At 51.2% G+C, this 13,602-nt stretch overlaps 1 protein-coding gene across 1 annotated transcript; it reads right to left on the bottom strand.

Moving 5' to 3' along the window:
- Positions 1–4,349: 4,349 nt before the first annotated feature.
- On the bottom strand, positions 4,350–6,248 carry ID3 (inhibitor of DNA binding 3). The gene is made up of 3 exons (XM_027109778.1): positions 5,589–6,248; positions 5,392–5,474; positions 4,350–4,838 (listed from the first exon to the last, which is right to left on the bottom strand). The coding sequence occupies exons 1-2, from the start codon at positions 6,210–6,212 to the stop codon at positions 5,415–5,417; spliced, it is 684 nt and encodes a 227-aa protein (XP_026965579.1). The 5' UTR covers positions 6,213–6,248; the 3' UTR covers positions 4,350–4,838; positions 5,392–5,414.
- Positions 6,249–13,602: the final 7,354 nt, after the last annotated feature.

Below are 13,602 nucleotides of genomic sequence, written 5' to 3'. Positions count from 1 at the left end.
ATGGTAGTGAAAGTGCTGAGTCCTAACCACTGGACCGCCAGGGAATTCCCTCAAGTTCTGTCTTGACCACGAATTTGCTGTGTGTCCCTGAGCAGGCTCCTTCCCCTCTTGGGCCACATGTGTGACCTCTAAGGGTCCTTCCATCCCTGACAGCCTTTAGGTTTATGAACAAATGACAGAAAGGTACAGGGAAGAGCATCAACTTACCTGTTAAACATGGGTGGCTCCAAGGCCGGATCCCTTGGAAGCCCAAGGCCTCCCTGCCACGGCCAGTGTTACTGCCAGTCTGACCACCGTCTGGCCCAAGGAGGGTTTTGCCTCCAGGCTCTGGGACAAGGTAGGAGCAGGGTGGCATTGAGGACAGGGAGTGTCCCAGTTGGAAGGGCAGCTCCACAGCCTGGGTGATGCAGGGAGAGGCTATGGTCAGCCCCCAGCCATAGAGGGATATGAATCCGAGTTCAGAGAGCTACAGCGCCCCCTTCCCCTTATCTGGCTTACCAAAGGCAACCCCTAAATCCTGGTCTCTGGGTGACCTACTACCCTGATCCAGACTGTCCACTGACTCTACCCAAAGACTGACTCACTAGCCTTGGCCGATGATGCTATTCAGACTAACCCTCACACCCTGTCTATTAAGCCCAGCCACGGACTGAAGGCTGCCAACTTCTACCCACACTATCTCCAAACCTTGCCAGTCTGGCTGAACCCCAATTCTGGCCACACTCTGACCCCTCACTCTACTTTCAGACTGACCCCTGATTTCGGTCACAAAGTGACCCCCTGACCTTGCCACTGACTGACCCTTAACAGCAGAAATAATCAGAGAACAATTAAATGCTAAACTCCAAGTGAAATAGGACAGGGAGGAGAGTCGGGCGGGGTGGGGAGGGAGACTGGGCGGAGGGTAGAGGCTTGGCGGAGGGCACAGGCTTCCCGGAGGACCCCGGTGGGCCTGGGGCCACACTCGGAAGGTCGGAGAGGCCTTGTGCGGGGCACGTCGCAGGCGCTCGAGGAATGCGAGTTGCCTGAAAGAATGAAGGAAGGAAGGAACGGGGTGCGATCCAGGGCGGCAGCCCGGCCCGGGCAAAGCTGCCGAGGCAGGAAGCGGGGTGGGGGCGCGCCGAGGCTGCAGCGGCCCGAGCGCAGCTGGGGGCAGCGGGAGAGCAGTCGGGTCAGCAACTCCGCTGGGTGGGGGGCCCCCCAGGCCGGGAGGCTGGGAACCGGGAGGCCGCGCTGCTGGCAGAGTGGCTGGGGCGCCGCGAGGCTCCGGATGGGCTGGGAGCCCCGCCCGCAGGCTGCGGAGGGAGCCGGAGCCAGAGCGGAGCCAGCGCTCAGACATCCGGGCGCCAGCGAACACCTGCGAGCGGCCCCCAGGGCCCGCGGGGGGAGCGCGGGTCGTCGGGCTGGGGGCGGGGCCAGCTAGGCTCCGCCCAGCCGGGCTCTGGGCCACGTGGGCCGAGGCTCCGCCCCTGCCCCGGCGCAGAGAAGAGGCTGCGGGGAACGCCTCTCCCAGAGGAGCAGGGAGCGGGCAAAGCGGACCCGGAGGCGCAGTTCTGCGAGAAAGAGAGAGCGAAAGGAGGATTTAGGATGTAGCCTGGGGAATGGAGAAGAGTGGTAGCCGTGAGAGGTGATGAGACCGGGAAGACATAATTAACGGTTGTCCGGCACATCCACAGCTAAGGAGAGCTGTAACTGGCCTTCTCGGAAAGGGCACCATCTCCGGTGTCACAGGCATGAATTTGAATCCCTGCTTTGTTACTTAGGAGCCGTGTGGCCACGGGCAAGTTACTTCGCCTGTTCTGAACCTGTTTTTTTATTTACACAGTAAGAATCTCTTCCAAAAGTCCGTTTGTCAGAGCTGATGCAATAGTGAACTGTAAGACTCAGTTAATAGTGAATCTTGTATTTTCAGGGAGCCTGGTAGACGCTTTACGCATGTTATTTTTAATCCGAACCACACACCTGCAAAGGGAGTACCATCATCCCATTTCACAAATAAGAGGGAGACCTGGGGCGGGCTTATGTCTTTCATTCAGCAAGAACTTACTGGGGACCAAATATGTGCCAGGTAAAGGGAATGGTGAGGGGAAAAAATTGGCCTGAAATAGAAGTAAGAACATGGACTTCGAAGCTAGATGGTGCTGGATGGTGGCTTGCTGTGGCACTTCCTTGCTTTGTGACCTGGATCAAGTTAATCAGCCTCTCTGAATCTGTTTCCTCTGTAAAATGGGAATAATGATACCCACTTTGCTAGGTTGTGGTGAGGATTAGAAAAAATTAAGATAAAATAGAGCCTGGCACCTGGTAGGCATTTGATAGGTGTTTATGACAGAAGACAACTATCCTCTCTGAGTTTTCTCACCTAGGGCCAAATTGCTTTCACTCCCTAATGACTAATGAATTGGTGTGCTGGTTTCGGCTTTTGTCCCAGCCACCTGACCAGCTCAGTCTTGGAGGACCTTACAGGCAATTTCCTTGGAATTAGCTTAATAATACCTTGTAGGTGTGTGATGCATTTCAAAGAACTTTCCCACCATTATCTCTGTCCAGGGAGGCAGCAGTACAAGAACGACCAGCTGCTGAGCAAGGGAGGAGAGAGGCTTTGAGAGGTGAGGTGTCTTGCTCAAGCTCACGTGGCAGATGAGCGATTCAGCTCTTCCTAGCCTTCCACAGTCCCACAACTTCCAAGCAGGAAGCAGCATACTGTGGCAGAAAGGGCACAGGACGTTGAGTTCAGTGCCTGGCTTTACTGCAATTAATGGTGTAATGTGGGGCCGGGTGCCTCAGAACTGTTTTCTCAATATCAGCAGTCTCACACAGATGTGGAAACTGAGGCTGAAGAGACGCAGTTGCTAGCTTGCAGTCCAACTGCTAGTATGTGGCAGACAAGGATTTGCACCCTTGTGTGGCTGACTCCAGAGCCAGCAGAGGACACCGAACAAATGATCCAAGGTAGACCCAGCCTGGGTCTTGTACTTACTTGGTTTGAAGCAAGAGTTCCTCACATGGGGTGTGAGGGCTTCCCAGGGCATTGGAGGTATGCTATTGCCCGGCAAAGTTTGTGTGTGTATCTTCTGAAGAGAGCATTCATACCTTACATCAGATCATTGGAGAAGACCAGGAAACAGGTTAAGAACACTGGTCAGCTAGGAGGGTGGTTTGCAGAGACAAAGGTTGCCTCCTCTCCACATGCCCCTGTTCGCCCCTGAAAGCTCACCAGGGTTAAGGCATGAAGGTGGGTGATGACGTGACCTGTTTGTTATGAAATATTGAAGTAACTCATGCCAGTGGCCAACACACATGTGAGATCATATCATAAACAGGAGTCTAGAGAGGCCAGGTGCCTGGTGGAACCCACCTGGGGAAGTGCCAGGTGGGGGCAAAGGTGGCATGGTTTGGGAGTCTTGCCCTCTGCCTGACTCTCAGGCCTGGCTCCATGGAATAGCCAGTCTCAGACCCTGCTCCCGTCCACTACTGTCATAGTCACTGTAGTTAAGGTTAAAACCCCATCTCTGCCTCTCAAGGGGTTGTGTGAACCTGGCTCCAACCCATTATCCATGAGTCTCAATTTTCCATTTCTGAAATAGGGCTAAAGATGCTTACAGAATAGGCTCCCAATGGAGATGTTATGAGAAGGATATACCAGAAACAAGGGCTGTAGGGCCTCTTCCTCAAATTCCCAGTCTAGGCTCAGAGTCTTCAACTACCTGCTGGTAGAGGAATTTGTTCCCATATTTCCCAACCAGCACCAAAATCCTTCTGATCAGAGTGGCTGAGGATTTGAGGGAAGAGACCCCTCTCCTATTTTCTCCAACTTTGAAAGCCCAAGAGAAAATTAAAACAGAGAACATGAAGAGGGAAATGAAACCAAGCCCAATGATCCATTTATTCAATTCTGAAATGGGTCTATCAACCACCAACCCTTCCTGGGCACCAGGTGAGGCTTCTCTTCCACATCCCCTGCTAGAAAGACATCATGAATAATTAATGGCATTGAAGAAGACAGCCATCTGCTAGTTAGCAAAACAGCTCTCAAAGTACTTAAGAACTGAGACTCAGGAGACCCGATTTCTATCCTGAGCCCCCAACTTGCTGGGTGAGCTTGTGCCAGTCACTTCCCTTCTCCAGTCTTCCCTCACTTGTTAAATGAGACAGGACAAGGCTCTTCTTTGCACCCAATGGATGTGGGGCTCCCCCCCTTCCCCAGCCTTAGCTGGGTATTCTCCCATCTCCCTTTTAAGGGAATAAGCAAGTTTGCTTTCCCCAAGCTCCAAGACATTAATTTAGTCCCCCTAAATTCAGTCTTGTGCGAAAGTGTTAGCATTAAGGAATCAAATTACATACACAAGTGTTTAAAAACCGTTTATTATGCAAAATGTTAACTTTTATAAAAAGTTTAATATACATCGCATGATTACAGAAAGTCACCTTCCTGCAAAAAAGGTACAAAAGCTAAATACTCTATTATAGAGTTCATAATCAGGGCAACAGAGCCTTTCTCCAAGGAGACCAGAAGACCAGCTCTACCGCTGCCTTGCCAGAGTTTGGAGAGCAGCCAGCCCCGCCCCCCATACACCTCCACACACTGAAAGACAGTCTTTAAACTTGGGGGTGGGGTGAGGGCTGGGGGAGGTTGCCCAGCTGGTGCCCAGAGCTAGCTCTGGCTCTTTAGGCCACCCAAGTTCACAGTCCTTCGCTCCCGGGCGCAGGTCCAGCCTCGAGGCAGGGGTTTGGGGAAGTCAAGTGGGCAGGGCGAGGTTGGGGCCCATCCATGCCCTCGGGCTTCCGGCCGTAGAGGGTCCCGGGTCCCAGGCGGAACGGGCGCCAGCACCTGCGTTCTGGGCGGGGGAGGAAAGAAGACCAGGGAGCCGTCAGTTTCCGCCGAGCGCGCCGAGGCGGGGGCCGGCCGCAGACTGGCCGGCGCCAAGGAGGAAACTTGGTCTCTACCTCCAGCTGATAACTCCGCGCCCCACGCTGCCCCCACCCAGTTGGCGCCAAAGGACCACAGGCGGAGCTTGCACCATCCCTCCCTCTTGGAATTAACACTAGCTGGGAGGGGGCTGAGGAAAACACGGATCCTTTAAGGACTCCAAGCTACAAACAGACTGGCTATTTTATTTAGTCGGACCCGCGCCTACTTTCTCGCGTCTTTGGCCACTAGGGAAGGCAGGGACACCGTGTGTTTAAGGTTGAAACGAACACTGGATGGGAACTGGTTCCGTCATTCATTTGATGTGACCACGGACAAGTCACTTGCACCTCTCTGGACTCGGTTTCCCTAAACCGAGGGGGCGCGGTAATCCCTTAAAAGGCCTACCAACTCTAGGATTTGCCATTTAAGCACCAGCTGCCCTCCCTTCCCCGCCTCCGGGAGAAGGCGTGGATACTTACCTGGAGGCGCCAGGACGTCCAGGTCAGTGGCAGAAGCTCCTTTGGTCGTTGGAGATCACAAGTTCCGGAGCAAGCTCGGCTGTCTGAGAGAAGGAAAACGGGAGAGTTATGCACGGCGCTAGGAAGTTCTAGGGGTCCCGCAGCATCCCTGCCCTGGAGCTCAGCCCCGCCCCTGCTCCAAGCACGCCCACGCGCACCTGGATGGGAAGATGCGGGCCGTCTGGGGGTCCAGGAGCGGGCTCGGCCAGGACCACCTGAAGGTCGAGGATGTAGTCGATGACGCGCTGCAGGATTTCCACCTGGCTAAGCTGAGTGCCTCGCGGGACTCCGGGTACCAGTTCCCGCAGACGCGAGTAGCAGTGGTTCATGTCGTCAAGCAGGCTCAGCGGCTCCTCAGCTGCCGGGCTCTTGCCGCGGCCCCGCGCGATGGCCAGGCTGCGTTCCGACAGGCAGCACACCGCCTCGTAGCAGCCGCGCACCGGGCTCAGCGCCTTCATATTGAGGAATGAGGTTGGAAGTGCCGAAAGAAGAAAAAAAGCCAAAGAACCCCTTGAGCAGCTAGCAACGCGCGCACTCTCACGGAGGTCCGCAGTTATAGAGCCCGCCTGGAAGGCACGCCCCTTTATGCAAAACAGCCCGCCTTGGCCCCGCCTCCGTCGACCCTGGGCGTTCACAGCCCGGGTAAATTGCAAACAGGCTTCCTCTGGCGGGTCTGACGCCGAATACCGCGGAGCCGCGGATTCAAAGAATGAGGAAGCGCTGATACAGAGGAGAGGCGGGCCTCTTTGCCAGAAAGGATTTAAAAAATCACTTAAAACCATTAACTTTAAGAATTTGCCTTTTCCTGGCAGCGCCCCAGATCTTAGAGCTCCCCTGCCCCCTGCCAGTCCACCCACAGCCCAACACTGGTTCGAACTCACAGTCCTCCGAGGTCGTAAATCCCCGAACAGCAAAGAAGCTTTTTTTTTTTTTTTTTGGTAAGCAAAAGATTTTTCAAGGGAAACTTGTAAGGAATTAGTGCCGCCTTGTTCCCCAATTTGCTGTTCGTCTGACCTCCAGACTCACTGGCGTCAGGAATTATCTTGTGACCAGAGGGGAAAAAAATTAATTGCGGTGAAGCTGAGGTTACAATGAAGAAAACAGATTTGGGCTAGGCGCTGAGATTGCAGAAGGAGGAGGGGAAGGGGGTTTGAGCAAAGAACACTATTTATTTGAGCAACAGGGGGAAAGAAAAAAAAAAAAGACAGCAGCCTGAATCGTGCTTTTTGCATGGGGAAGGAAGAGAGCTCCCATTCTCTGGCCCCATGCACTCCATAAGGAGCCAAATATATGCCCAGTTATATTTTGGAAGTGAGTTTGATTAGAAGTTTGGAGAGGGTTTTGAATGGGGGTGCAGAAGGGATGATTTCTAAATAACCTTTTTAGGAGCTCCCGTTAGGTCAGCAAATCTCTTTTAACTCTCACTTCTCCCTTCCCCCATTCTCCACACACCTCTATGCGGAAAACAATAGTTTGGTAATTTCATCACTCTATAGTCTATCCCTCTCTGCTATGGAAGGGCAGGCCACCTGGACTGGATTATTCTTACCCTTGCTGAAATGGCTCCAGCTCTATCTGAGAGTCCAGGAAAGGGACCACGGGACAGGCAAGTAAGCCCCGTATCGCAACGGGACATTGCATTCAGTATTCTTTGCTTGTCATCTTGTCATTTCCAAGGACTTTTGGGAATCTGCAGCCTCAGAATGCTGGTTTCCATCATGGAACTGGCCAGGTGGGATCCCCCAATGGTTGCTTCCTTAATCAGTCAGTTGGTAAATATTTATGGAGTCGCCTCACATAAAACAGTGGCTCCTGCTCTCAAGAATCTCACAATTTGGGGAGACAAGATTAACACAGGAAACAATTAAGAGTTCTATAGTATGTGGCACTGATTAACAGGACAATGGGAGCTCAGAGCTAGGAGAGTCTTAAAATAGTCATAGTAAAAAGGACACTGGACTGGGAATTAGGAGTCCTAGATTCAACATACCAGCCTTGCCAATAATTTGTCATGTGATCTTGAACAAGCCCAGGTACCCTGGCCTTAGTCACCTTGTGAACAAAATGGGGAAATGGTGCTAAGTGATTATTTAAAATCCTTTCCAGCTCTAGAAATCTAATGCTTTATGAAATTTGGACAGGCAGGTGTGGGATGGTAAAGGGTACAGAAAGGAGTTATAAAATATTTCCAAGGTCACACCACAAGTAATGGTAGAGCCAGCCCTGAATCCTTGTTCTTTGCTGTCATACCACAGGACTCTGTGTCCCAAGAAAGAGTTGAAAGACTTCTTCCTGAAATATAAATGTTTTCCAGGACAGGCTCTTTGGTATAAGAAAATATCCCATGAATGGACAGATCAGTCTATATAGGCTACAGATGTCAAGTGAAGAGCATGCCAGCTATTTGGTCTTGGGAAGGGAATATGGTGGCTATGCGGACTCCTGAATGACCAAATAAAAAACACTTTTCTGTCACGCAGACTTCCGTGGTTTGTGCAAAACAGTCAAGCCCATGTTCTGGAAAATATCATGGCCTTCAGAGCTAGGCAGATTTATGTTCAAATTCCCATTCTTTTTTACTAATAATGTGAACTTTGGATAAGTCACCTCTGTGCCTCAATTTTCCAATTTATAAAATGGAGCTAACTAGACCTACCTCATTCCTTCAACAAATAATTACTAAACGCCTCTTCTCTGCAAGGCGCTTGACATACTCTCTCCCTCACATCCATTAGTCTCCTTGGTGCCCGAGGACCCAGCAAGTGGCCGGTCGAGTGGTCTGTGCTCAGTCCATAGGACCACACAGATTCCCCTCTCTCCTTTTCCCTCCCCCATTACTACCCACTGCTGCCTCAGGCTTGTGCAGCCATTTTCAAAGCACCTTCACATTATCTCCCAAGATGCTTTCAGGGTGAAATGCCCATGAGCTGGGTGACATAGGCAGGAGAGGGATGCCGGGATCAGCAAGCAGAATTCTGTCCTGGTCATGTCAGTAACTTGCAATGTGGCCTTGGAAGAATTTCTTTCCTTCCTGGGCTTCATTTTCTGTAAAATTGAGGGAGGGGGAAACAAATGACCTCTAAGGGTACTCTCCAATGTAAGATTCTAATTCTGAAAGGAATGGGTTACGGTTGAGAACACTGAATAAAGTTTGAGCCCAAAAGACTTCTTTTTCCCAACAGCGGACTGGAGGGCTAGCTCAGGCCTTCTGCAACTTGTTTAGCGGTGGTGGGGCCTCAGTCTCTTATTCCAAATGCCTCTGAACTTTCTGTTCCCAGTTCTGCTCCTTTTACCAGCTTTTTCCCCCCTCTTGCATTTTTTATTTTTATGAAAGGATGTCATTAAGGCTTTTGTCTGCGCTGTTTTTGTTTCAGAACTTTTCTCACAATCCTATTTTTTGTTGAGGAATCCGCTCCTTTGCCCAGCTGTGGGTCCCGGTCCCACAGCTGTGTTGATCTAAGACTCAGCCCCAGACAGCCTGGCGCCAGGGTGGGACGTCATGCGTTCACACAGGGATGCGTGTCCCAGGCAACCTTTCCTCGGGCAGTCACCGGCCGGCGACTGCCGTCCCCACCAATGAGCGTCCGACACCCGAGAAAGGGGAGGGGTCTGCGCCGCCCCGACCCGCAAGCGGCTTGTGAATTGCAGATGCTGAGAACTTGATAACGTTCTTGAATTGGGGCCCTTTAAAGTCTTTTTTCCTTCTATCTCTTTTAGTTCTTTCTTTTCTTTCTTTTGTTTATTCTCTTTCTTGCCACCTTCTGCCTTTATCTATATATGTTTATAAGTTTTCGTCTTCTTCCTTTTTTAACTATCTCCTCCCAGTGTCAGGAATCATTTTGTAAGCATTTCCAGGAACTGAATCTTTCTTTGCCAAAATTTAAAAAAAAAAAAAAAAAAAAAAAAGGAGAAGAAAAGGAAAAAAAGTCAGTGTTGTGCTCTCTGATTTTTTTAAGAGTTGGCAGAACTATTAAGTTATACTGCTTTGTCTTTAAAATTTTGAAAAGTGGTCGGGGTCTCTGAGCTGTCGATTTCAAAGCCAAAATAATGATGATGAGAATCGCAGATGTCTTTTTGCCTAAACTGAGCTTCTATCTACTTGTCTACCTTTCTATTTTTTGCCATTTATGTTGAAAGTGGGGATCAAGGGAACTTCCAAATCTTGCCCAAGGTTACTCTGGATGTCAGTTGCTGACATGTAGCCAGGACCCAGACCTCCCCCTCATTTGGCTTCCTGTCCATTCTGCCCTCTAACTCTCCTTAGCATTAGGGTGGTCTGCTGTAGTCTCAGGACATCCCCAGATGCTGCATTTTTTAATATGTAACTGTTGGCTCACAAAGTACATGTAAAGGTGTGCGGAGGACTTCCCAGCCATACACTTAGAACATACCCCTTCTCTTCCCCCAGGCAAGGCTAGACCTCAAACTACTGCTTGAGACTCATGTGATACAAGAAGAGCACGGGGAATTCAGAATCAAGGCTCAAACCCTTGGATGGACTACTTATTCTTCCCTCTGCCTCAGTTGTCTCCTTGTAAAGTGGGGTGAAAAATAATATCCACCGACCTTATTTACAGCTGGGAGGATCAAGAGGACAAGGAATGGAAAGTGTAGGAACCAATTAGTTATTTTCATGTGCTATGATATGATGTAGCCCCTGGTGAGTGAGATAGGTGGTACCAAGTGAGCTTAATGGTTCCTGCTGAGTCTGGTCTCAGGAACATGTGAAATACTGCGAAGGGGACTATGGTGAGCATCTGGATCTAAGGCATGAGTCCTTATAGGAATGGGGATTTCAGGGGCCTCCAAGATGGGCTACTCTACAGTTCAAAGGTCTTGGTGCCGCCACTGCCACTGCCACCACCACCATCATCATCATCATCCTTCATTGAATCTTAACTATTTGCCAAGTCCCACTTGCCTTCTCGTACATTATCTCATTGACCCATTTTACGCACCAGGAGACTGAGGCTCAGAGAGGTTAATGTGCTTGCCCACAGTCACATGCTAATAAGTTGCAGATCTAAGATTTGCACCCAGGTCTGCCTGTCTCAAAACTTTTATCCTTCTGTGTTTATGCTTTTCCTTCTGCCCTTTCAAGGGACCTCCTAGGAAGGTAGTTTGGACCTGAGAGGGTTTTATTCCACCGGATAGAGAAAAGCAAGGGGGGGCATGCATTAGGTTGGAAGACAGACACCAAGGTATTAGGAAATGTCTTCTAAGTAGGGAGACTCAGAGAGCATTGGAAATTTCTTGGAAATTTTTCTCCCCCTGAAAAACCTTCCTGTCCATGCTTTCAGGGATGTTTATTCTTAAACAAAGTGCAGGCTGACTACTCCTGTTTTTAGGAGTCAACATGGGAGTTGTTTCCTCCCTCTCTCCTTCTTTCAACCCAAAGCCAGACTAGCTTGGTCCAGCCATACCACCCTGAAGTTAACTAACCCCTTATGTCAGCAGGTAGGCAGTGACCATGGGATGTCCAGGGGCTGGCTTGGCATCTGGGGTGTGTGTGGGTGGACAACCACAGGAAAGTAGGAAGAGAGTTTGTTTTCTGAGAACCTATCTTGTGCTGCTGCTTTATAAATTCTATCTCATATAATCTTCTCTATAGTCTTTTGGGGTAGATATCGTGACAAAGGTATTGAGGTCAGAGAGATTTGTCCACAGAGCTAGCAGGCACAAAACTCCAATAATCAAAATTTGAACTCAAGCCTGTGGCTCAAACATTGATGCATACAAGGATGGAGACAAACATCCAAACTGCACACAGCGTCCAGACACACAGGGGCTAGTTTCCTCACCCTAGCATTTCTAGGCTAATGAGGACAGACAGGGACAACCTCATTTCCCTGTTAAGAAAAGTTTGGAATTTCTAGACTTTGGAGAGCATCAGTAAGTTATGTAGGAGTTTAACTCTGATTTAACAAATAGCAAAAGGCAACGAATATGTTGCAGAGATTTTGCTGTTTCCAAAGCACTTTCATTCATGGTTTCTTTGAACACTTCCAACCACCATATGGGGCTTATAGCTCACCTGCTTTGTAATCATGTCATATCTGTCTTCCTGGTCTCAGTATCCCTCACAGTGCCTGGCACAGAGTGGGCAATTAGTAAAGATGTACTGAATTAAGTTCCACCCCAGTAATCACTTTTTGGAGACCACTTAGGGGATGTTCTTTGTCGCAGACAGAGGCTGACAGTTGGATTTGGGCTCCCACTAATGGGGTTCAGGAAAGGCTTTAAAAAGATGATGGAATCCAAGGCAAGAAAAGATGAAGGCAAAAAAAAAAAAAGGCCTTGAAAAGCAACATTCACCCCGCTCAGATATTGTCTTGTGTTGGCCTAGATTCCAGCAGCAGTTCAAAAGCTGCGAGGGTAGGTATGGGAGGGATCCGGCCTGGGGACAGAGCTGACCCTGTCAGAGAGGAAAAGTCTCCCCCACGCCCAATGGGGCACTGAGGTGGAAATGCAGGGGTGCCAGAAAGCAGAGGCAGAGGCTGCAGCTCAGAGAGAGCCTCCTGCCGGCCAAAGCCGCCCTTGAGTGTCATCATTACAGCAGCCCACGCATCAGCAGGCTCATAAGGGATAACTTTTGCCAAGTGCCAACAACGAGTCAGGCATCTTATTTATATTATCTCTCTCAACTCTCGTATCCATTGAAGCTCAGAGTGGTGAGGTGACTTGCCCAAGGTCACACAGCTGTCGGGAGGCAGAGCAGGGCTGCCTGAGTCCAGAGCTTGTGCTTTGAAGCATGAGCCAGGCTACCAACTGGAGGGAGAAAGGAAGCAAATGCTGGAGAATGGGGGCCTGTCTTAAGGAGAAATTGGGGCTGGAAGGAGAAGGAAATTCATATCGGAAATCCATTTTGTTCAACAGAGCTTTATGGCGTTAGGCTGTGTGTGTGTGTGTGTGTGTGTGTCTGAGTAAGTGGGTTGTTCTCTGAATGTGTGTTCCTCCCTGAGTGTGTGTTGTTGGCCTCTCTCTGGCTGTGGGACCCTTCCTCAGGGTTGTGTGTCTGTGTCCCTGATGAGAGAGAGAGAGAGAGAGAGAGAGAGAGAGAGAGAGAGTGTGTGTGTGTGTGTGTGTTTGTCTCCCTGATTGTTGCTTAAATGTGTGGTGTGTCTCCCAGAGTTCTCATGGCCCCCTGCCTGAGTATACGACCTCCTCCGGGTGTGCAGCCTTCTCCCCATCTGCCCTTTCAACGAGTGTCCATCTTCCCCCAATCTCCGGCCCTGGTGCAGAACAGGGCCAAGAGGACAATGGGCTTGCGCGCCCGGGTGGCCTTTTTCTCCACCCCCTCAGCCCCTGCGACCCTCCCGCCCGCACCCCGCGCCCCGGCAGCCCCCACTCCGGCCCGTCGACCTGCCCAGGCCGTCCGCCCCGCGCCCCTGCGCCCCACCCCTGCCCGGCTCGACCTCCGGGCCCTCCGCGCCCGCGCTCCGGCCCCGCGCCCCGGCGGCCCCACCCCGGCGGCCCCAGGCGCGCAGCTGCGGGACACACAATCGCCGGCGCCCCCGCCCCGCCCTCCGCGCAGCCCCTTGCCCAACAAAAGCCGCTTTCTTTCCCCACAGCAGATTAAAGATCAGGAGGGGGTGAAAAATAGTTTCTCCGGCCCTGGCGGGGGAGGGGCGCGGGAAAAGCCGGGGCTTTGGGGACTCTTTGATGGCAAGTGTGTGGGAAACCCGGAGGAATGTGGCTACTCGGACCGCCGCGGCGGGGAGAGGCGCCGGGAGGAGGGCCCGCCCCCCGGGACCCCCGCGGCCAGGGCACCTCAGATCGCTGCGCGTCTCCCCTCGCGCTCTCCTTGTCCCCCCTCCTACTCTTCCCCATCGCGCCCCTGCTCCTTCGATCTCTCCCTCAAATTCTAATTTCTCTATCTTCTCTCTACTTTCCCTTCTAATTCTCCTTTTCAGGCATCCCTTTTTCATCTCCGCCGCCTTTTCCACTTTTTCTTATTTCTCGTCTCTTCGTCTCTCGCTCCGTGCCTTTCTCTTGATCTAAACATCCATCCTTTTTCTTCTCTTTGTCTTGGACACACTCTCTGCCCCTTTGTGTCCGTGTCTCTCTGTTTCTTGGTGGCTCCTTCTCTGTGCCTCTGGCTAGGGCCCTCTTGGGTTGGCTCATGGGGATGGTGCTGGGTTTAATACGTCTCTGGTCGCCCTTTCTCCTGCC

The sequence above is a fragment of the Aethalodelphis obliquidens genome, unplaced genomic scaffold (genome assembly GCF_003676395.1).
Source record: "Aethalodelphis obliquidens isolate GAN/ISIS:26980383/991018 unplaced genomic scaffold, ASM367639v1 scaffold9, whole genome shotgun sequence".
In the NCBI taxonomy this organism is placed as follows: Eukaryota; Metazoa; Chordata; class Mammalia; order Artiodactyla; family Delphinidae; genus Aethalodelphis; species Aethalodelphis obliquidens.
This window is presented reverse-complemented; position numbering and strand designations above follow the sequence as displayed.

Bases quoted from the DNA above. Each gene is read 5' to 3' on its own strand.
- ID3 (XM_027109778.1), bottom strand. From the start codon at position 6,212: ATGGTTTTAAGTGATTTTTTAAATCCTTTCTGGCAAAGAGGCCCGCCT. The intron at 5,475-5,588 runs GTGCGCGTGGGC...TCCTTCTCTCAG, and splicing joins GCCCGCATCTTCCCATCCAG to ACAGCCGAGCTTGCTCCGGA.